Source organism: Cheilinus undulatus, linkage group 6 (assembly GCF_018320785.1).
Source record: "Cheilinus undulatus linkage group 6, ASM1832078v1, whole genome shotgun sequence".
In the NCBI taxonomy this organism is placed as follows: Eukaryota; Metazoa; Chordata; class Actinopteri; order Labriformes; family Labridae; genus Cheilinus; species Cheilinus undulatus.
In genome coordinates this window covers 30,906,205-30,931,546 of record NC_054870.1, presented here as the reverse complement: position 1 = coordinate 30,931,546, position 25,342 = coordinate 30,906,205, and the positions used below count along the sequence as shown (strand labels likewise).

General features: G+C 39.5%; 1 protein-coding gene across 1 annotated transcript; it reads left to right on the top strand.

The window, feature by feature from the left end:
• The first annotated feature begins 945 nt into the window (after positions 1-945).
• On the top strand, positions 946-25,342 carry grem2a (gremlin 2, DAN family BMP antagonist a). The gene is made up of 2 exons (XM_041789943.1): positions 946-1,306; positions 24,064-25,342. The coding sequence occupies exon 2, from the start codon at positions 24,065-24,067 to the stop codon at positions 24,641-24,643; it is 579 nt and encodes a 192-aa protein (XP_041645877.1). The 5' UTR covers positions 946-1,306; position 24,064; the 3' UTR covers positions 24,644-25,342.

The following is a 25,342-nucleotide window of genomic DNA, read 5'->3' as shown; positions in this document are numbered from 1 at the left end:
TTAATGCAACTTTCAGGAAGTTTTACTTCATTTGGATTTGGTTTCCCTTGTGGATATCCAAAACAGGATCATCCAAATCCAGATTTGATCTTTTAACAACAGGTCCTGGTTATACTGTAGTGGCTTGAAAATTCTACTTTCTTGAATGTTGTACTTCTCCTTTTGACCACTAGATGGTGTTAAATCATTTCCTAGCAGAATTCTGTCTCCTTGAGCAGCCAGCACAGATCAGTAAAACGCACCAAGGTTCTCTGCGGACAAATGAAGTCTTGTCATGCAAAAGTGTCATCATCCTCTTGTATGATGAAGGGGTTATTGTACAGACCCAATGTGAGGTTTTGCAGTGTCTGTTGATGTTTCAGCTCTTTGATGCCAGAAGTTGTACTCAGACAGTTCAGTGTCTGTGCCCAGTGGTCAGCTCAACACGAGCCACAAAACAGACAAACAGTATTGTTTCTGCTGCATCCAGGAATGTGAGTTGTGGCATTTTTCAAAGCTCTCTGTAAGTGTAGACACATAGGATGATTTATGAATAGGGGAGTAGGGGTTGTGATATGATGTGGTCACACAGTGCCAATGAGAGAGGATGACTGAGGGCTTTGTAGGACATTGTTGTTGCTTCATAGTTTTGGTCTTAACTGTCAATTAAAGCAGAATGTCACCAGCTTCCTGGAAATGTAAATGTCAAACATGGAAAATTTACCAAATGGGCCAAAAGAAGCTGTCACCTACACAGGTTTGGCAAAGACGACATAAAAGTAAAAATATAAATAGTCAGACAGAGGCAGACTCAGAGGGAAAGAGCTTTTAAATGAAAGAAGTAAAGCTTGGTTTGATTCCCACAATGACCAGGACCAATAGGAGAAACCCTCCCAGTCTTGAGGAGGGAAGGGGGTGGTGGGGATTCAAACTAAGGCAGGCTCTACTGTGACTCAAACCCTTTCAAAGACAGACTACACACAGTCTCCGCAGCACGAAGATATGTGTTAACTGTGACTGGAACCTTGAGACTTAAAGGCAGAGACTGAAAGGAGAAAGTTTGACTGATTCAAAGTAAGAAAGGGTTACATTCGGTTTGGGGAAATGGAAAATTGAGCGTGTCTGACTTTGAATCTTCCCTGGTCACGGGTAAAAAAAAAAAAAAAAAAAAAAAAGAGGAGCAAGGACAAGGAGCCTGAGGATACTACAGATTATGTTGCCATGGAAACCGAATCCTGGAAGCGGACGCAAGGACCACTGAAGGTGGATGACCACCCTTGACTGCATCTTCGACGTGCAACTGTCCTGCTTCACATTGTGGTGAGAGGTACATAAACCAGATTTTATTTTTTTCTGTGATAACATCCAGTTAACCACTTCCTACTAAAACTAAAAAGTTTTATCAGGATCCAAAACTTTTTAAGGATTGCTAAATAGCAACTGCTGTTAAAAGAAGTATAGCCCTAACATCAATTGAGATACTTCATGGAGCAGAATGATAAAATTTGCCACTTTAATGGCCATTGTATACCTTCACACTTAAACTAAGAAACCAGGAACCATTCACAGTCTTAATAATGTCAAGAACTTTTTAAGTGAGGTAAAAAAGTGTTAGAAGAAGTTGAACTGTTTTTTATTTAATGTCAATTGATTTAGGGCACTTTAAAAAGCAGACAATCACCTATTTGCCACTTGATTGGGCATTTAACACTGTTACACTTTAATTAAAGTATCTAGAAATGTTTAACAGTTCAGTTAGTGCCAAGAACATTTTAAAGATTCCCAAAATATTGCAAGTGTTACAAGAAGTGTGACCCATTTCTAAAGTAATGCCAATTGATTTTAGACTTTTTAAAAAGCAAGTTGTCTTTATTCACCAATAAATCTGGCCGCACTTTGATTTAAATACCTGGAAATTTTTAACAGTTTAGTTAGTGCCGAGAATTTTTTCAGAATTCTAACTATGGCAAAAAGTGTTAAAATAAGGCAGACCAATTTCTAAAGAATGGTCAATTGATTTTAGACACTTTAAAAAGCTGAGAAATATCTGCCACTTTATTCACCATTTAACCAAGTAACACTTTTATTAAATTACCCAGAAATGTCAAGTTTAGTCAGCACCAAGAACTTTTAAAGTATGTTTTTTTTTATATGGCAAAAAGTGTTAAAATAGGTTGGACCAATTTTTATATGAATGTCAATTGATTTTAGACACTTTAAAAAGCAGACAGATATCTAATTGCCACTTCAAACCTGTAACACTTAAATTAAACTACTCAGAAATGTAAAATGGTTCAGTTAGTACCATGAACTTTTTAAAGTAACCAAATATTGTAAAACAGTGCTATGAGAAGTTTGATCCATTTCTAAGTTAATTTCATTTGATTTCAGACACTTCAAAAAGCAAACATTTATTTGCCACTTTATTTGCCATTTTACTCTCTTAAGTTTAGTTAGTACCAGGAACTTTTTAAGTATTGCGCAAAATGTCCAACAATTCTCAATATTATGATCTAGTTCTAAATGTATGTATTTGGATCTGAAACATCTCACAAAGCAAAATAGCATCAATACGCCACTGGACTCCAAAAATATTCATCTCATCTATCAACACTGTCAAGTAAAATGGCATGTAATTCTTAAAAAACAGACTTTTTTGTGGGGTATGTTAGAATAAAAATGATAATGCACATAAAAGTACCATGTACTGTTCACATGTATTGATGCTAGTGCAGATAACTGTGCTGGCTCAACATATCCCACGCCAGCACTTCCAAAAAATGTCAAGTGAGAGCTCTGACAGAGCTACAAAGGCTGAGTGACTCAGTGACTCTCTGAATGACTAAGCACACAACCATGTAATTCTACCAGCCAGAGTTGTACAGCTATTTAGTATTTCTACCAGCAGCGAGGGTTTGAAGCCCACTGGGGCCACCCAATTGTAAAATATACGCCTTTAAGGTATTGTTAGGTGTTCTGGATAAAGTGCTAAATGACTATAATTAGTGGCTGGAGGTTTAAGGGAATTAGTGCTGTGAGTGAGAGAATTAGTGAGTGATGACAGGATGTTGTGTGCTGCATATAGAAGATACTTTCAATTGAAAAGAAACCTTTGTGTTATTTAAAGTAAGCCTACATGTTATGTGCACAGAATAAGCTGTCTTTTTTCTCTGTTTCGTCTCTACAGGTGTATCTCCTTGAGTTTATGTAACATTAATCTATATCTGTGTAGTCATGTGTATACTGATGTGATTCCAAGTGGGTGTGTGAACATGGGTGCGTGTGTTCCTCCAGTATGCGTGCAGTGAGCAGTGGGGAGTTTGCCTTCTGATCCTGCTTAGAGCCACGGTGACTGCACCACCTTGCACAGTCCTCTCTGATGTCAAAGAGGATTTAGCACATGGACACATTACACTTTCTTTAGCAACAGAAAACACTTCATCATAAGCCTCTAAAGATAGTAAAACTGGTGTTTGATAGAAGCCTTAATGGCTCTCTTAACACGTGAAGTTCACACATGAACAGGTACTAAGAAAACTTTTGAGGAAAGCGGATTAAAATGGCTAAAAGTAAGGCAGGATTTTTCACCAGTTTGTGGGAAAGTTTTCTGGTAAAATTAAGCTTTTTTTTTTTTTTCTTTCACCTTCCTTGGTAAGTATATCGTAGCTTACAAGAAAATACTCTCAATCCCTTTTACACGCTCAACCTGATGGCGCACTGGTCATTAGAAATTCATGCTGTGCAGCCAACACACAGTTTAAGCCAACAGAACTTTGATTTAATTTTTGCAGGAATAGCAAAGTTTCTAATACACCAAATATGTCTAAAAATGCTCAAGACATCAATAATGATAAAGAGTGATAATAAAGTATGGAAGCCCTAGGAGGACCTAATGTTGCTGTCTCAAGATTACAACACAAATAAGATATTAATCATTTGCCAAATTTATTCCAGAGGATTAATAAAGTACTGATGATTCTGATTCTAAAGTGGAGATCTTGAGGAAACAAGTGAAACGTGTGTTTTGTGGGAAGACAGTTAAAAAACAAGGGCTGCAAGCAGCACAAAAGGGCCGCATTTCCATTACCTTTAGAAATTCGCAAAAACTAAACAGTGCAATAAAAACTGGTAATGGAAACACCTGAATTTCGAAAAACCTCTCAAATATAGCTAAAAAGTTTTTACGCTCTCGTGAGGAGGTTTATCAGACATTTTGATACAGAAATACATCACAGGTCTCAGGACGTAACGTACGGCGTCACATGACCAGTTCACTCTGAGACAACATGGTGTGGTAAGTCTGTGCCCGTGTGGACTTAACATCATACTTATACCCTCACTCGTGGCTTTTGCCATACATACGGACTTTGCCTCAAAACTATCATCCGTTACCTTTGTCTTTTGTTCCAAATTGTCAAGGCAACTGCAGTAGATATAATCGTAACTGTACCAACACGCAGCAGGTTTGAGCATCTAGCTTCCTTGCAGTAGATACTTGCAGATGAGATTTCATGAGAATTACGAGGCTCATGACCGAAACACTCGTCAACGGAAACACATTAAAAGCGACAGTGTACTTTGTCAAAATTTTTGACATATCGCTTATTTTTTGCTAAAACTGTAACGGAACCCAGCTACACCATATCGCAGATCAAGGTGTGGCACAACCATGCGTATATGTAAATAGGGTGATAGCAAACCCTTGCACAGTGCTGCAGCACGGCAGAGAGATCATGTAGATCCTTCCAGGAGTGTCATTTAATCCAAACTAATAAGCATAGTGATTTGTGTATGAGGCCGTACTGCCTGTGAACAGGGGGCAGTATGATGAAGGAAGATGCTGTTATCAAGAAGATGAGGGCATGACTGATATTTATCAGGTAAAATTCTAAGAAGATAGGACAAATCACATGAGAGGTGCTACTGGCATCTTACAGAGGCTGGCACAACAGCAAAAACATGAAAGTAACATTTGAATGTATAGAGGGGCAAACCCTGAACTAACTTAAATTTGAAGCAAATCCGATATTTCATATTAGAAAGAGGCCAACTTCCTGTGAAACTGGCAAAATATCTAAATGTTCGCCATCAACACTAAGGCGCCCTTTAATAAAACATGTCAGTCTTGTGACTACATTTTGAGGCATTACTATCAAAACTTGAGTTTGAAAGATTCAGCTCAGTAATAGGATGAATAAAATGGCCTAAGTGTTTGGTATGAGAGTTGCATCAACTTCCTGTCAAATTGGCAAGATGTCAAAATGGTCACTATCACCAGTAATGTATCCTTCCTTACAAAATCAGAGCCCATTAGGTTACGTACCAACCTTGCAAAGCAGATGGATACACCCGATTCCTTATTTTTCACTGGCAAATCCATCTTGCAAAGCTCCCGTCTGAACCCTTTGGGCCCGGTTAGAAAGTGACAGGACTAATCAGTGCCAAGGGGCAGTACTTTCAGGCGCAGTGGAGTCGTTTGTAAACAAGCAGCAACAAGAGGCCCATGCAATTATGGCGGAAGAGCTTAGTGTGGTTGCCGCTAAAGCACCAGTTTTATCAGAACTTGACATTTCTTCTTTAAAAGAAGGACAAAGAAAAGCAGTGAGTTGTTTTCTTTTCAGAAACGACAAAAGTCGTGTACTGACATGGCTATAGTCGCCATGGTTCGTGTTATTCCTCGGTATCTGTGCACGCACATCTCGATAGCGGCTACATCACATGTTTTGTTGCTCTGATTGGCATGTAAAGATGTGACAGACAGATTATTTATCCAATCACACCAAGTTTTTTTTCAAAGCCTCTGCCCTTTCCCAAATGGTTTGTATTAAAGGTTTTCCAGATGGATGTGTGAAACAAATCCATATGGCGTGTCTTTGTGTCTTTGGGCTTCCATAGAAAAGCCTTAAGTAAAGTGTTGTGAAAAACTGTTCCGCTTATTTCACATATAAAAGTAATACAGCATCAGTAAATATCTGAAATGGGCTGATAGAGGAACAAAGCATGAAATAAGGTTGTTTTCGCCATAAAGTTACTTACTGTATAGGAATTAAAAAAACGAATCCCTCTAAGTGCAAATGGAAAGTGGTGTTAATCTCCGTCTCTAAGTAGTGCCATCCTAATCTGAAATGAGAAACGTCGTACTATCATAACATCTCTAATTGCCCTCATCTTCCACTAAAGCACTTAATGTCTCTGCTGCGGAGGAGTTGCCTCACATTCTTGCCAGCACTTAGCTCGCAGAGCATTATATATGGGCTGCTAGTCATTATCAAGATGGATTGTGGTGACAAATGGCTGCCCAAACCGCCTTCAGCAGCCTCCTGGCCATGTTGGCATTAGACACATTTACACAGAAAAGCCCCCAAAAGGAACCCCCCCCCCCCCCCCCTCTAACTGTTAATGAGCCAACAGCCAAGCACAGTTTGGGAAAACAGAATCCGCAAATGCAGATAATGACATGGTTCCTCTTTGTGTAATTGGCTGCAAGTGAAAACATTTCATTTACCTCTCTTCCCTCTCACTCTGTATCCTGTGTGTGTGTGTGCCATTGAGGTTTTTGAGCTGCACGGTGAATTAAATGCAGTTCTACTGTAATTAACTGCACTTACCAGCCTGTGTGTGAGACTTTCTGACGCACTGATAATTGAGGCATCAGGTTTTGTTTGTTTTAACCTGCCTTTGAAGGCAGGCTGGGAAGATGTTTCACATGGTTTAGTGGAGGGACATCTGTGTGTACTAATTTTGAAGTCATGAAAGAATCATTCAAATCTGTAACAGCAAAACAGCCAAATGTAAACGAATTAATAGCACAGCTGAAGATTTTCTCAGCTAACTACACGTTCACGCTGCAGTTAAAAGTGGCACAAATCTGATTTTTTTGCTAATATATGAAACTCATATCAGATTTTTTGACAGTGTAAACAGCACAGGTCATATTAAATCTGATCTTATTAGATTCACCACAGTGTGAACAGCCAAAAAAAAAAAAAAAAATCAGATCTGATCCAAAGTTTAGAATTAAGGCTCATTTATGCTTTACGCACATATGAAACTAGATCTGTGCATTTTGAACTTTTCAGCTGTCATTGCCCTCATACTGATGTGTTTCTGTTATTTTGGGGTCATAGACTGTAGAAAGAATTGGACAAACCCCGTGTGACCTCAGTCATCTGCTTACAATAGGCGGACTCAAATGGCTCTAGAAGCCAATCTGTGGAGGCTTCCATATTGAAATTGCGGTCTCAACCGAACTTTGGATCAACCTAACGGCCCGCCCATAGACTGAAAAAAAAAAAAAAGAAACAACGATCAGTCCCTTGCTCAGCTGTGCTCTTGTTGTTTTGTCTTTGTGCCCTGGTGAGCTAACATCATTGATTGGTTTGTATTATCTACCAACTCACTCCATATTTGACAACACTTCCTCAAAAAATTCATTTAAGTTCTGCCTTTTCACACTGACATAATTTTGTAGGCAAACCAGGATGTTAGCGTTGCATGGGTTCCCTCGGCATCGAGACCATGGGATTTTTCAATGTTTTTTTTTAGATCATTACTGAAAATAAAATCTGTGTCCAATAAAAGTTTATGAAACTTATACGTTTTGTTCATAAAGATAATCATCATAAATTGATCGTATAAGCATCATATCTGGTTCGTTAATCTAACTGGTAAAAGTAAAAAAATAAAGTCATGCTATATTTAACTACAACACAGTCAACTGAATTTAACCTCATCACCCAGGCTCAGTGGCAGGCTCAGTTGCCGTGCTTCGGATGATGACGTAAAGTCTTCTTGACAAATGCTGTAGTTCTTGTTAGCTGTCTTTTAGTAACCACCTTTATTAAGTAGTGAAAAGATACACAATTCAAAGGTGGGGAACATTTCAGATGTATTTTATGTTGTAGGATAAAACGTTGAACTCTCTTGAACTTGTGTTCACCACAGACCTTCTATCAGGCAATTAACTGAAAACTCATTCAAAAATCCCAAAGACTTTCAGACGAGGAAACTGGAAGTGCTAAAATGCTAACTCACTTCCGTGTTTTTAGGACTCATTCCTGCACCACTCTATAGGCTGCATTGCTTAAAATTGCCCCAACGATTGGCTGTGTTGCAAATTTTGATCCGTATCCATAAGCATAGAGAGAACAGACCAAGAATGGATGAAGTGATTGCGGAGTTTGTACAGAAAGGTCCATCCGATCTGCATGTGTTTCAGAGCATAAATGAGCCTTTCGGCATTTACACCTCCAGCATGAACGTAGCCCAAGTTTCATTCAAAGCTTCTGTGAAACACTTTAAGTTGGGTGGATATGACGATATCTGATATGCCGGTTGTCAAACTCTCCTCAAATTTTAGGGGGCTATACAGTATTATCGCCAGGTGCATATGACATTATACAAGCATTTGCCAGCAGCACATAAGTAACTAGAGCGCACACCTCTACAAGTGTTTTCAAACATTCAAAACATTCAAACTTTTAACAAAATGCTTCCAGTCTAAAAAAAGGAAATGACATTGATTACAGAGGTGTTGGAAGTGACTTATAGTTGAAGCAATGTTTTTGAAACTTCACAGGTAAACTGAGTTACAACCTTTCTCTGTCTCTGTGTGCATACTTGCTCCTATACACTCTTGTTCTCCATCATTAAAAGGAAATTTAAGAAATATTAATCCACAGTATCATCATATAGTATAGAAGAATGTGAAGTAATATTCTGTGTGCTTTTAAACAGATAAAGATAGGCTTAATTATTATTTTTGTGTCGGGAAACATGACGAGCTATGTCATGTTACGAGCTCAATTCACAGAAAATTTAGTAAAAGTTTACAGACTTCTTTAGAGCCTAAATCAACCAGCGATTAACTTCATCTAAATTTCACATTAAAAGGGGTTTAGACAATTTTGAATGTTGATAGTTTAATTGTGCTTGACTTTGCCGCTGGAGTATGCAGCAACCATTCTTAACAGACTAAACTTCATCATTTCTCATTGCTGATCTTCACACAGAAAGAATTATCATATTTTTTAATTAAATTACTTTGGATCACATTACAACCAGCAGTGCATCTTTAAAAGTTTGACTTTAGAGAAGACCCAGCACAGTGCCGCCACAAGGCCTGGTTATGACGTTGCCATATGCAAGTATATTTGTGGCGGTATATATGTGAGTATTAAATGTTTGCCAAATTTGGCTGAATCATTAGCAGGATTTCATCTATCACATTTAAGCATCTTCTCATACAGGCAGTGTAGGGCTAGAAATTCATCATCCAAGTATTGGTGAGTGCTAATTAGCTAACATTAGCTACTTCACATTTGCTAATGATATTATTAGGACCACTGTCAGCTGGGAGTCAGTGTTCTGTTGCTGTCATAAAAACCCCACTCATATTTAGACATTTTCCTTGGTGCATAATTTCCCATCAGTTTTAACACAAAATATTATCCCTTGGTCAATTACTGCAACAGTCAACCTCACCATAATAGTGCAAAGGTGGTTTGTAGACTGGCTAACGTTAGCTATGCTAGCACCAGTGACCTCTAATCCTCTTGGCATGATAATGTCGACATTCCTCTGCTGAATATTATCACTCACTGCATTGATTATATGTGACTTGATCTGAACCAGCCTCTAGAGGACATTAGCCTCTTTTTCTCGAATAAAATAGTGGTAAACCATGCTGTTCCCACAGCAAAATTGTGGATTCAGTGTCATTTTCTGTTAGGTATTCACACTGTCATGACCTCCTGATGGGAAAGGCAAAAAAGCTTTCTGTCTTTGAACGTGGTCGGATTGTTGAGCTGCATAAGCAAGGCCTCTCGCAATGCGCCATTGCTGCTGAGGTTGGATGCATTAAGACAGTTATTTTGAATGTCTTAAAAGATCCTGAGGGTCATGGAACAAAAAGTCAAGTGGTTGACCCCAAAAAATTTCACCGGCGCTGAGCTGAAGGATTCGATTGGCTGTCTGTCGAGACACGGGCCAGTCCTCAACCCACTAACCATCAGACACAATCTGTGAGGGAAGGGCTTCCTTAGACAAGGACAGTCTACATCAGCGATCCCCATCTGGCCCGCGAGACATTTGGAAAAAAAGATGGAAATTTAAGAAAATATATTACTTTTTAATTTTTACCCTCTTAGGTGTTTAAAATACAAATTTCTCTCATTTATCATGATCTTTCTATAATTATAGCAAAGAAAGGTCGTAATACAATGCAAAAAATGAGTTAGATATGGTACATTGAACTCTCTTTAGAGCAGGGAGGAGCATCGTAAAATGACGCAGGGCAAAGTGGCAGCAGCGCAACTTCATCACCTCAACTCTGCAAACATGCTGCCCAAAAAGAGGCTGATACAGACTGCATGACTTTTAAGACTGAAGAAGTATTTATTGTCAAATATTGATTATTTTGTTGAAGATGAAGAATTTAACCATTGTGTGCAGCTGCACAGACTCTCACTGAGTCCAGCCCTTCCCACACCTCTGACTAGTTTTTCTGTATCTCAGGCCTTAGCGACATTTTTGCCTTGTAAAACTAAACTTCTATCCCTGTGGGGGATTAAAACAGGAAAGCAAACACTTTCCCTGAGTAACAGTCCATCAGCTCCAAACGCAGACTCGCTTTGGGGATTCAGTTCATTGTCAGCCTGATTTAATCTCTCATTATAAAATATCTGTAATGCCAAACTAATATCAACTTCATTTATTTACATACAATTTAATTTTATGTCAACAAGACCTGCAATTATGGTCTTGATCACTAACGTTTGAACGGGACATAGTTTATAAATCCTACGTGTATTTAACTCCAGGTCTTGTCAAAAAATGTTAAAAATTACTCTCATAACAATAAAACAAATTGTTTATAACTGAAGCTGTATTCCTGACCTGGACACAGGCTGTCCTATGACATGAGAGATCGGCATTTTTGGTCTTGGTGCAGGGCTCACAGACATAATTACGCAGGGAGATGCGCCACTTCATGACACGCGCAGGGAAGTCAGGGGGGCTCAAAGAGAACGGACATGTGGAAGAATGACTGTTGTGGCTCAGACATGTGCTTAGAAGTCAAGTTTTCACTCAGTAGGTGAGGGTTTATAGCTCTTTGAGCAGTAATAGAGCAGCATGCAGGGAAACATCTCAGTAGGATCCCACTCTCACTCTCTGTAGCAACTCTCCTGAGTGAATGACGGTTGACTCTTGTCCCTCTCGTTTCGACCCTAACCCCTAACCCTGATGGTTTTCATGGTTTATTTTAACTTGACAAAGTCAACAAACTGTAGTTGCAGAAGTCCCAAAAGCATAAAAATTCACCGTAAGAGCTTAATGCCTGCACAGGGTGTGCTAGTTTTTAACTTTCTACCTTAGCTCTCTTTGTTTACGTTGCTCCGCTAACTTTTCTCACTGTAGTCAAGTTACAGTGTGTTACTTTAGTCACTTCCTTTCTGGCGCTTTCAAAGTAAAAGTCTGCTACTGTTAAACAGGAAGTAAAGTAACCTCAGCTTAAATCAATACAAAACTTACTAAATTAACCATTACAAAAGGCTATATCCGTAGAAACGCTTAAGGCGCAACATTTACACTAAATTTGGTTACTTACACTCTTTCTGGACTCTGCACTCATCCCAGGTTGGCTGAAATAATCTCGGGGTCTGATCAGATGTTGTGCACAACTGGTTGCCATTTTAAAGCCATAAACAGTCATGCTGAATAAATGTTAATAATGACTATTCCAGTCTTGTAGCATCAGTGGGTCTTAAAAACATTAAGATTGGGTAAAAATTCCCACCTGATACAAGGACAGCATATTTATGACTGACCTGTTTAGATTTACTTGCAAATAAATCCTGTCTAAAGTGTAGCTAATTAACCCATACACTCTCTCCCTCTCTCTCTCTCTCTCTCTCTCTCTCTCTGTGAGTGTATGTATATATATATAGATGTGAACATTCTAGAAATCATGTCTGGCCCTCGGCTTTCTGTCCTTGACAAATTTTGGCCCCCAGAAAAAAACTAACTGGGGAACCCTGGTCTACATCCTCAGACAAAGACAGTCTACATCCTCAGACAAAGACAGTCTACATGCTCTAACAAAGACAGTCTACATCCTCTAACAAAGACAGTCTACATCCTCTAACAAAGACAGTCTACATCCTCTAACAAAGACAGTCTACATCCTCAGACAAAGACAGTCTACATCCTCTAACAAAGACAGTCTACATCCTCAGACAAAGACATTCTACATCCTTGGACAAAGACAGTCTACATGCTCTGACAAAGACAGTCTACATCCTCAGACAAAGACAGTCTACATCCTCTAACAAAAACAGTCTACATCCTCTGACAAAGACAGTCTACATGCTCTGACAAAGACAGTCTACATGCTCTTACAAAGACAGTCTACATCCTTGGACAAAGACAGTCTACATGCTCTGACAAAGACAGTCTACATCCTCAGACAAAGACAGTCTACATCCTCTAACAAAAACAGTCTACATCCTCTAACAAAGACAGTCTACATCCTCTGACAAAGACAGTCTACATGCTCTGACAAAGACAGTCTACATGCTCTTACAAAGACAGTCTACATGCTCTGACAAAGACAGTCTACATCCTCTAACGAAGACAGTCTACATCCTCTAACAAAGACAGTCTACATCCTCTGACAAAGACAGTCTACATGCTCTGACAAAGACAGTCTACATGCTCTTACAAAGACAGTCTACATGCTCTGACAAAGACAGTCTACATCCTCTAACGAAGACAGTCTACAGCCTCAGACAAAGACAGTCTACATCCTCGGACAAAGACAGTCTACATCCTCAGACAAAGACAGTCTACATCCTCAGACAAAGACAGTCTACATCCTCAGACAAAGACAGTCTTCATCCTCAGACAAAGACAGTCTACATCCTCAGACAAAGACAATCTACATGCTCTAACAAAGACAGTCTACATGCTCTGACAAAGACAGTCTACATCCTCAGACAAAGACAGTCTACATGCTCTGACAAAGACATTCTACATCCTTGGACAAAGACAGTCTACATGCTCTGACAAAGACAGTCTACATCCTCAGACAAAGACAGTCTACATCCTCTAACAAAAACAGTCTACATCCTCTGACAAAGACAGTCTACATGCTCTGACAAAGACAGTCTACATGCTCTTACAAAGACAGTCTACATCCTCTAACAAAAACAGTCTACATCCTCTGACAAAGACAGTCTACATGCTCTGACAAAGACAGTCTACATGCTCTGACAAAGACAGTCTACATCCTCTGACAAAGACAGTCTACATCCTCAGACAAAGACAGTCTACATCCTCAGACAAAAACAGTCTACATCCTCTGACAAAGACAGTCTACATCCTCTGACAAAGACAGTCTACATCCTCAGACAAAGACAGTCTACATCCTCAGACAAAGACAGTCTACATCCTCAGACAAAGACAGTCTACATCTTACTACTTTCAGGACAGAGTCTGGGTTGTAGAATAAAAAATATATATGTATTTTATTTAGGGCTGTCAATAGATGAAAGTTTTTAATCGGGATTAATCTCCCAAGTTTCATAGTTAACTTGAGATTAATCGCAAATTAATCACACCTTTTTTGTCTGTTCTAAATGTACCTTACAGGACTATTTCTCAAGATTTAAATACCCCTATCAACATGAATGGACAAAAATACTTTCTTTATGCAAATGTTTGTTCAGGTCAACAACCCAAAACAGCAGCAGATAAAGTCCAAAACATTCTGTAGACTAAGCTCAAAGATACTGAATGCTCCAAAAATCTGCTGAGAGCATAACATGGCAAACTCAAGCCCAACAAAGACAACAGATGGAGATACTGACCTTAATGTAACATTACTAAATAATACCACAATGTAGAGTCTAACTTCAGACTTCTATAAGTTAACTCCTCTGTTGTTCTCAGCAGATTAACACAGAACCACAGATCTCATCATCACACATGTACATAAAGAGCACGGTCAGTTAAGTTTAACTCACTCAGAGATCATCCCTGATCCTTCACTCTAAAGCAGAGAATTTCATCCTCACATGAGGGAAATAAAGGCTCACAGAAACATCCCTTTACACCAAGAGGACTCACAAAAGGATGATATAAAAAAGAGAGACTAAATACAGTTAGAGAATTACACTACAGACTATGAGAGAAGTCAGGTCTCTGCTGAGAGCTCAGCAGTAAGGCACAGACACATCTAATGGTGTCTGACTGTTCTGATGTGGTCAGAGGTGAGTAAGGTAGACACATCTGCCCTACTCAGGTGAAAAAGCAAGTAATTACTGAAAAAAAGTATCATAATTTTATTTTCAAATTAAAAATGCCCAAATGTAAAATAAATGCTGACAGTAAGGAATTACTGTCATCAGTCCAGTAAATTTACTTGAATGATGTCAATAAACACATATTTGAAGCTGCTTTTCAAAACTCATCAACACAAAGTAAAAGAAGTCTCAATGGAGAACTTTTAAGGTGTAGTAAGATGATATAACCATCTTTTCATTCTTCAGATCATAGAAGAGCTACAGATTTAATCTCAAACATTTTTTTCTTCATGAATAGATGGGGTCACCCACAGTCTAATAATGCTTTTAGCTTATATTGTGATGCTCTACAGAGCTCATTCACTGGTTTACTCTCAGGCTCACCTGTAACACCTCTGCTCCCCTGTCACACACCAGCCTCTCCTGCTCTGTCTCCTCCTACACCTTCTCATGATGTGGCTGGACACACACCATGCATCAGACCATCTCCTATTGGGACTGCAGAGTCTTTGACACTTTTGCAGCATCTTGATTGACAGTTGTTTATTTTAATTTGGCGTTTATTTACAGTTTCAATCGATCGTTTTAGTAAGTTTAGTTTTCTCAGAATACTTGCACTTTCAAGCAGGAGCTGAGTGGGGATGGGAGAGGGGGACCTCTAGGAGACATGATCGGACCAGTCAACTGTCAATATAAAGGGTCAGCACAGCTGTAGAGCCGGTGTTCTGCCATTTTTTCCTACCCATCAAAAATTGCTACTTTGTAGTTCTGCCCATGCGCCATCAGCGTCATGCCCGGAAGGGTTAGGGTTAGGGTAGTCCATAGGGGTAGTCGATAGGTAGCAAAATCTGACAAGGAAGCAAAATATGTCAGAACACCGGTTCATAGCAGATATAAATAAATGAGTAAATCATGCTGGCCCTAAAGTGAGTCGACCCACCGGGAAGTGCCCGGTATGCCAGATAGCGACTCCATCCTTGCTTGTAGAGTTGTCTGAGTGTCTCCGTTGTGCAGCATGGCTAAGGGGGCGGCTCTTTGCATTGCGGTATGCTCGGCCAGAGAGTGGTACGGGCTATTTAAGACTCCACAAACTCCTGGTAACTCAGTTCATGTCGATAGTAGGAGCAGATAACTTCAGTCTTATCTGGCATGACCTGAAAGCTAAACCTGCCATTCAAAAGTCTCTGTCCTTTATCCATTTCTGCTTGCTTGCACTGCATCATGATGGCGCCGCTTCCTGATCTGGCAAACTATGGGATGGGTCAAGGGTCACACAGAACGTGCATGCATTAATCGTGCGACAAAAACATTGGCGGCGTTAAAAGTAATTTGAGTTAACACAATATTAACGCATTAACTTTGACAGCCCTAATTTTAACTGTAAAGTTTGACATGTGTCCCATCTGTTTACATGGAGGAGGTGGAGTTTATGACCTATAGTTTTGCCAGTCAGCAGAATATTTTGGCTTCACTCCCTGACAATTATTGCTCTCTCTATTATAATATACAGTCTTTAATTGCAGTTTTTGACACTCGAGAGGGGCGTGTCCTTCCTGTGAGTGAGTCAATTTCAGCATATTTAAATAGACACCCCCACAGCATGTCAGACCAGAGATTACTGCTTATTTTGTTCCCATTTTGAAACTTAATTCATAAACAGTTTTTTCATCAAACAATTGGCTATGTGGTTAATGACAGTTTAATGTTGAATAATGAATTCATACATCCTTTAAAGTGCTTTAAATGAACTGTAAGGAAGCCTGTTTTGCCAGCGTGCTGTTTATTGCTTCAGCAATCCTGACTATTATAGTTGTTTTTCACAGAATGCCTTGTTTCTAGCTCTGCAGTCTCACTGGTATTTGTAATTTCATTAGAGGCCTGAATTTTGGAACCAAGGTCTGCCACAGTTCAGCGAAGCGTTTCCCTCAAGTATTTGTGGTTCTTGTAAAACATAAAGCCTTGTTTGTGGACAATATTAGCATGTAGCAGCGAGACAGAGTGGTCCTGCTTTGGTTTTTGTCTCTGTTGCATTAATGCACAAAACCACAGTCTCCTTCCGTCTCCGGGACTCTTCTATGATTAGCCGAGGAGAGAAAGACAGATAGAGTGACAAAGAGAGACAGATGGGGAGAGACTGAGAGCTTGTGGAGAGACATACAGTTACAGTGGTGTTGGCTTTGTTTCCCTGTAGGTCATATGTCCCAAACACCACCATGTCCACAGAGTTTTCCTTCTATCTCCCATCCCCAACCACTAACTGCCCACCCATCTACCTTTTTTACTCCCTCTAAAGCCCCTGAATCCCTATCCCAAACCCACAATTTGTCCTGTAGTGGAGATTGATGAGGATAGTTTGGCAGGGCCGCCACTATCATACTTACACCGCGTTTGGGAGTGGAGTAGGAGCGCTGCTGCTGCCTGTATGGGCCATCTGTCATGTCCTATGTACACACTCCGTCAGGTCATCCCTCAAAGGTCTCTAGAGGTTTGCAGACTGTAGCTCAGGGTGCCTCTTTAAGCGATGGATAGCGGGAGAAGAAGGAAAACAGAAGAACAAGAGGCTGCACACAGAAGCAGGGCCTGTTCCTCAGAGCAGGGAGGTTCATGCATTTAAACATACAGACAGCAGGAACAGAGAGAGAGAGAGAGAGAGAAGCTAAAGACAAATGAGACTGTGTTGGACATGGAAGGTAGATCACGGAGAGATTGAGTGGGGTTATGGCTCCCCTGATGCAGTAGGTGGTGGAAGAACCCAGCGGGAGTCTTAGGTTTAGTTATTCTAACCTTTATGACGGGTGTGTGTGGGCGTGTGTGCTGGCTTTCGAGTGCATGCGAAAATGCATGCTTCCAGAGGAAATACTGAACAGCAGCGTCTATCCTGCTTAAAGCTCTTTGGAGTAACTTTTGCTCATGTTGTTTCTGGAGACCCCCGAAGGTAATAGACTTCTGTATTGCTGCATATCTTCTTTTCTAATTTAAAAATCTCATTCTGCTTCCTTAAAAATGATCAGAATCCCTAGTCTTTGAAATATTTTCTGGGGTCAATGTTAAAAAGGAATGATCATGCTATGAATTGTTTTGGCGTTACCCCCAAATTTCACAAGATGCACTAAGGAACAAATGCTCCCTGTTATTCAATCAGTGCATTCCCACACAGTAAGTTACTGTCCATCACTGGTGCATCCTGATAGCGCCACTATGGTCTTTTCTGCAGTGTACATTATTTATCCTAACAAGACCTAGAAAATGGGTGACCGCAGCTGGGAGGCCTGTTGAAATGCCTGATTGAATTGTGTGTTTTGGCAGAGTGATTGGTTTTCGGGGTGTGTAATTGTGCTGTCCCTTATGTCTGTGGGTTGAGAATTGAAGGATCCCAAAAGTTTAAAACATAAAGCCCTGTCTGCAGCAAATAGCTAACCTGACACGCAAGATAGACTGTTTCATATATTTATTCGAGAAGATATTTCACATTAATCTGGGAAAGCTCCCATGGAAAACGTTTCCAGAAGGGCAGGACTTCTCAAAAAATGGAGGAATGGCCTGTCACATTCATGATGAGCCAATCAGAGCAAGACAAAAGAGTATTGTATACAACCACTCACACAACCAACCCCTTTCCCATAACTATCACAAACTCATGCCAAATCAGGTCGGCAGAAGAGCAAAATATCTTTAACAACATGAAAAGCTTTTAGTGTTTTATCCTTCATTTCATACAGAAACATGGTCAAGTTCTAGTAAAACTGGCTGTAAAGCTATATCCAAGATCATCACCACAGTGGAGGTAACCATTACAGATGGCTTTGAGTACAACAAAACCCTGCTCTGAGTGCAATTGTATGTGCGGCTCTGAAAGTCTAGTCAGTCAGTCACTCACTCACATACAGAGACCCATGAGTAGGGCTGACCCCAGCGGTCAGCCAAAAATGTTAGTCATTTGCCTTTTTTTCCACAAGGAAGACTAGACAAAGACTAACTATCAAAGGATCTTTGGGGACTAAAACTAGACTAACATGTTCGTGCTGGACTGCTAGAAATAAAAAAAACCATGATATATCTCCATAGTGCAAGGTAGGTCGGTACGTCACTTTTTTTATCAGTATATCTTAAATCAATTAAAGTGTCTATAGTGCATTAACATGAGTATTCGTTTTACAAATCGGCTGATTCAATTAGTTCAATGAAAATAAATGCCTTGAATAAAAGTAATGACTTAAATAAATGACTTTTTATGGACGAAAAGTGGACCAAGATATTTTTGAGTTTTTGTTGACTTAAACTTCAATTATTAGCAAAAACTATATGCTAAAAATGACTAGAATGTGACTAAAACTAAAAGATATGTTAATCTAAATACTTAGACTAAATTTGAAATAGCTGCTAAAATGAACACTGCTGCTCTGCTTAGGAAATAGATCAGAGAGAGATTCATGCCAGGCAGGGTGGAAAGTTACAGTTGTATGAGAAAGTTTGGGCACCCCTGACAATTTCCATTATTTTCATTTATAAATCATTGGGTGTTTGGATCAGCAATTTCATTTTGGTCTAGCAAATAACTGATGGACACAGTAATATGTCAGTAGTGAAATGAGGTTTATTGGATTTACAGAAAACATGCAATATGCATCAAAACAAAATTAGACAGGTGCATAAATTTGGGCACCCCAACAGAAAAATCACATCAATATTTAGTAGCGCCTTCTTTAGCAAAAATAACAGCCTCTAGGCCTTCCTATAGCCTCTAATGAGTGTCTGGATTCTGGATGAAGTTATTTTAGACCATTCCTCCTTACAAAACATCTCCAGTTCAGTTAGATTTGATGGTTGCCGAGCATGGACAGCCCGCTTCAATTCATCCCACAGATTTTCAGTGATATTCAGGTCTGGGGACTGGGACTTCTTGGCCTGCCACTTCTGGCCTTAACAAGAACTGTGCCTGTGGTCTTCCATTTCCTCACTATGTTCCTCACAGTGGAAGCTGACAGCTGAAATCTCTGAGATAGCTTTTGTAGCCTTCCCCTATGCTATAATATTGAACAATCTTTGTTTTCAGGTCATTTGAGAGTTGTTTTGAGGCCCCCATGTTGCCACTCTTCAGAGGATAGTCAAAGAGAAGAATAACTTGCAATTAAATACCTTTTCTCATGATTGGATGCACCTGTTTATGAAGTTCAAGGCTTAACGAGGTCACCAAACCAGTGTTGTGTTCCAGTTAATCAGTACTAAGTAGTTACAGGTATTCAAATCAACAAAATGACAAGGGTGCCCAAATTTATGCACCTGTCTAATTTTGTTTTGATGCATATTGCACATTTTCTGTAAATCCAATAAACCCAATTTCACTACTGACATATTACTGTGTCCATCAGTTATTTGCTAGATCAAAATGAAATTGCTGATTCAAAAACCCAATGATTTATAAATGAAAATAATGGAAATTGTCAGGGGTGCCCAAACTTTTTCATACAACTGCACTACTTACATTTACTCAGAATACTGTAATTCAGTTGTTTTGGGGTACTTGTACTTTTTAGAGCACATTTTGAGATCAGCACTCTTACTTCTACTTAAGTAGGTTATTACCAGAGTAGCTGTACTTTTACTTGAGTACAATACTCCTGTACTTTTTCCACCTCTGTTGACTACACAGTAGCACATAGAGAGAGAATGATTCCACCTCACATCCCAAAACAGCTGTTGGACACAGGAAAAACTGGGGTGTTGAAATCTCAGAGCCAAGATTTTAACTCCCATAGTATAATTTTAACTCCATTCTGGGTGAAATTGTCTTCAGTGTTGGAGTTATTTGGCAGTGTTGATCCACCAGTGTACCTGTAGAGTCAATTCCCCTAAACACTGCTCACAGCGATTTCAAATCTGGGAGATGTGTGGGAGGAGTTCCCCATCATGCCCTTGGGCAGAGTGTTTAGATGTATGTATCTGTGTTGAGCTGATTTTGATGTTGCCTGCTATAGAGATTCCTGCTGGCATTCTCTTGGTCATGCCTCTAGTTGACCATAGTTATTTTATTATTTGTACCATAAGGGAAGTCATCCACTGATTTAGGGTCTGTGACTTAATGTGATCCTGAAGAGGGCATTGTTCATTACTGTGCATTTCCTTGAAATGAGGTTGACTCTGCTTTGTTCTTGCCAGAGGAGACCCACCTCATCAGATTTTCAAGAGTTAATGCAACTCTGTCACATCATGAAATATTTAACATTTAAAAATGTTTAACTATATGTGGTGTGGGCTAGCAAATACACTTTTTAATTGTTAAATTTAACTATATGAGTTTGAATAACTGTCAATTTTGCCGTGTATTTGACTTCATCATAGAGGTATGACTACCTGAAAAGCATGGTTGGAGATGTATTTTCTTGTTATTCTTGCCAGTAAGGAAAGATTATATTTCACTGTACAAATCCTTAGTAGCTCCTCTGTGCTTAGTACTTAAAGTAAACTTTAAGTTAAATGCTTTTTAATTTTTTTTGAGTAGATTTATAGACCGATGTTTTTACTTCTACTTAAGTAAATTCAAACCCGAGTAACTGTACTTTTACTTGAGTACAATAGTTCTGTACTTTTCCCACCACTGGTGCCAGGTAACTATATCTTATCACTAATCAACATTACATCTCATCCCGTGGCATAAGACAGAGGTCATCACTGAGTCAGTGGGTCACAAAGGTAACAAAGATGAAGAAAAGTTAACTAACTGGAAACTGCAGGCTTTTAAATAAGATCACACACAAACTGTTTAACTTTTGAGCATACTTTGACTACAGCAAACAGCAAAGTAATGTGTTTTTTACATACTTTTCAAGCACAAACTCATAGTGGTCCTGTCTCCAGATGCTCAGGTCTCTGCTGCACATCACTCCAGAAACTAACCAGTGGGCAAGGGTTCAAACCATTGGCTGGAGCAACAGGCGGGATATGTGGAATTTGAGGGTTGTACTAACCCCTGGCAGTATTTAAAGGCATGAAAACAATTATATAGAAATAGTCAATCTTGTCCCTTCTGGGCATGTTTGCTTTTATAACTTATAAGTCAATCAATCTTTGTTTGTATAGTGCCAATTCATAACTAAAATTATGTCAAACATTTTTCAACAAGCAGTTCTAGACCGTACTCTCTGTTGTAGCCTACATAAGAATCAGTGTTAATTATTATTATAAACACAACTATCCCATATTATAATAAAGACCAGCTTTAATTATTAATATTATCATAAAGATTATACCCTATTACAACAGAGACCAGCTTTAATCATTGATATTATCATAAAGATTATACCCTATTACAACAAAGACCAGCTTTAATCATTGATATTATCATAAAGATTATACCCTATTACAACAAAGACCAGCTTTAATCATTGATATTATCATAAAGATTATACCCTATTACAACAAAGACCAGCTTTAATCATTGATATTATCATAAAGATTATACCCTATTGCAACAGAGACCAGCTTTAATCATTGATATTATCATAAAGATTAAACCCTATTGCAACAGAGACCAGCTTTAATCATTGATATTATCATAAAGATTATACCCTATTACAACAAAGAGCAGCTTTAGTCATTGATATTATCATAAAGATTATACCCTATTACAACAAAGACCAGCTTTAGCCATTGATATTATCATAAAGATTATACCCTATTACAACAAAGAGCAGCTTTAGTCATTGATATTATCATAAAGATTATACCCTATTACAACAAAGACCAGCTTTAGCCATTGATATTATCAAAAAGATTATACCCTATTACAACAAAGACCAGCTTTAATCATTGATATTATCATAAAGGTTATACCCTATTACAACAAAGACCAGCTTTAATCATTGATATTATCATAAAGGTTATACCCTATTACAACAGAGACCAGCTTTAATCATTGATATTATCATAAAGGTTATACCCTATTACAACAGAGACCAGCTTTAATCATTGATATTATCATAAAGGTTATACCCTATTACAACAAAGAGCAGCTTTAATCATTGATATTATCATAAAGGTTATACCCTATTACAACAGAGACCAGCTTTAATCATTGATATTATCATAAAGGTTATACCCTATTACAACAAAGAGCAGCTTTAGTCATTGATATTATCATAAAGATTATACCCTATTACAACAAAGACCAGCTTTAGTCATTGATATTATCATAAAGATTATACCCTATTACAACAAAGCTTTAATCATTAATATTAAGCCATTGATGTCCATGATAACATAAGGAGCAATTTCAACTTTTGTCTGTCTGACTGCCATTAGAAAATTTCTCACTGTGCTTTGAGATATTGAAGGAACTGTGTGGTGTGAAAACATCAAAACAATAGATTTTTTTATTTCACAGTTGAATTTTTTTGGATATCCTCAGATAGGAAATACCAAAGATCAGCAATTAACCTAACTGCATGTCCAGAAGATTTAAACCTGATTTCTTGGCAGTGACTTCATAAAATCTGAAATACTTTCTTCCTGGTGGGGTTTGATCTCATTGAAGAAAATGAAGAAATAAAAACACTGATTTAAGAGACTACATATGCACAAAAACAACAGCAAAATAGAGCAGATATGTGTTTTTGTAACCTAAATTCGCTCTTTGTGTCCTCGAGAAAGAGTCTGGTACTTCTCTGCTGGATGGACAAACAGCTGCTGTCTAGCTTAAGGCTACTGCTGCCTGGATAGTGATATACAGACGTGAGTGTTAGTTTCGGACAGAGCTGCCATGACCTCGGGGTCAAGGGCAGAAAAAAGGGAGGCAGAGAACAGAGTGGATTATGATAAAGTCATTTGTTCCATGTCGGAGTGAGTTGGACGTCCAGAAGAGGAAGAAAGGCAACATAGAAATTTTGCACAGCAAAAAGAAGCGCCTGTGAATAGCAGCAGCCAGTGGCCTTGAGGCAGTTTGGTTCTCAGTCAGATTCTCGGACTTGATGTCATGCGATGCTTGTCAAGAGCAACATCTGCTGAAAAGATGCTTGAGTGATGGTCAAAAATGTACTGGCAGGAAAGCTGACAGCGTGCACAGGGGTGATTACTCCATCCTGAACCGAGGTGGTGGAGTGATTTCTCGAGATGACACCGTTTCTAGTACTAACGTGATACAGAGGACGCCATGGTGATAATGGACACTGTGGGTCATTCTCAGTTCAGCTTGTATATCAGCAAAGAGAAAAGGAGTGGACTCCCAGAGGGCACTGTACCGTCCCCCATCTCTTCCCCTAATAACATGCAGATGGGCCTCTCTAATGCCTGTTTACATATCTGCGGCATAGTTCATGACTAAAGTAAGCAAAGCCCTAATTATTTTACCCGGCGACGGGACCAATAAAATCAACTTCCCCTTCTCGTTATGGGTGTTTAAGTGAATCCTTTGATGGCAGGCCTTTGTTTATTTTTGGAAGAGTTGCGTAGCCGAGAGGAAAGCAAATAGAAGTAATGACACAGAGTTGCTGACAAATGGAGGCCCCGGTGATGGATTCATTTCCTCAATGATGCCTGGAGGGCTCCACTGCGAGCAGGTTGGACATAAATGCACATTAAGGCAATTGAAAACATGATTGGCAATATTAATATCATGTCAGCAGTTGTGGGACTGTCATGCATCATCACATGCTGTCAGATTTTTTTGTTACAGCGGCTTCAGGGTTCTCCGATTCTGTTCCTGCCACAGCAGATGTTTTATTCTACAGAAACCATCTCTTGTGTATAAAAATGTAATGAATACTGATGTGTCCCTCTCTTTTTGTAGAATGCTGTGGAAAATTACCATCCCGGTCATCCTAGCTGGTGTGCTCTGCATCACCGCAGAGGCCAAAAAGTCCCGTCCTCAGGGATCCATCCCCTCCCCGTACAAGACCAAAGGAAACCTGTCCTCAGAACGTCACCACAGGTTATTGCACCAGAAACCAGAGGTGCTCTCCTCTAGCAGAGAAGCACTAGTGGTGACAGAGCGACGCTACCTCCGCAGAGACTGGTGCAAGACACAGCCCCTCCGTCAGACAGTCAGCGAGGAAGGTTGCCGCAGCCGCACTGTGGTCAACCGTTTCTGCTACGGTCAGTGTAACTCCTTCTACATCCCCCGCCACATGGGCCCCAGTTCGGGTCAGGGCCAAAGTCGAGGCCATGCCTCAGGCTCTGGAAGGAAAAGTCACAACAAGGCCCAGGAACCATTCCAGTCCTGCTCCTTCTGCAGGCCACACCGCATCACACAGCTCACAGTGCAGCTGGACTGCCCGGACCTGCAGCCACCTTTCAGACACCGTAAGGTGCAGAGGGTCAAACAGTGTCGCTGTATGTCTGTGGACGTGAGCGGCCATGGGAAACTGTGAAGGATGTGAAATACTGCAACAACAAATCAGGATGTGACCAACTTTGCCAAACAAGGACTGGCTTCAATTAGGAAAAGTCGTATTCTGCACCGTACTGAAAAAGACTGGACGACCTACAACAAATGACACAGAATGTGGAAGTTGTGCTGTTGAACATGCCTCAGCATTGACTCACACAGAGACTGGCAGCCATATTGGCAAGCTTATGTAGCTGAAAAAGACTATTTTCTGTGGAGGAGTCAGTGATCAATAAGCAGCCAACATTAAAGACATTACTCTATACTTTGAGGAAGTCCATATCTACCTGGTTATTTGTACATTTGTCACTAGATTCTTTTGTGACGTTGCTTATTACTGAGTATTTTAAAGAAAACAAACTCTAGAAGAGTGTGAAAATGTTTTAGCAATATGATAAGTTGTTTCTGCAGGTGAACACACAGTAATCACGGTTTCAACTGTAGGAAAAGCTTTATTTTCTAAATATTTTATCGGTTTTCCAGTTTATTTTCCTCATGTTGATGTAAAGAAAAAAATATTTTAAGGTGAGGTTCCTGCAATGACCTGTTGCACCCACGAGCTGAGACACACCTGGCTGTATACTGTATGTTTGCCACAATTATATTCTGGCCAGTAGTAAAACAAAGCGCAGCATGTGTAATGGAGGTGCAATGCAATATAAACAGTATATATATATATAAT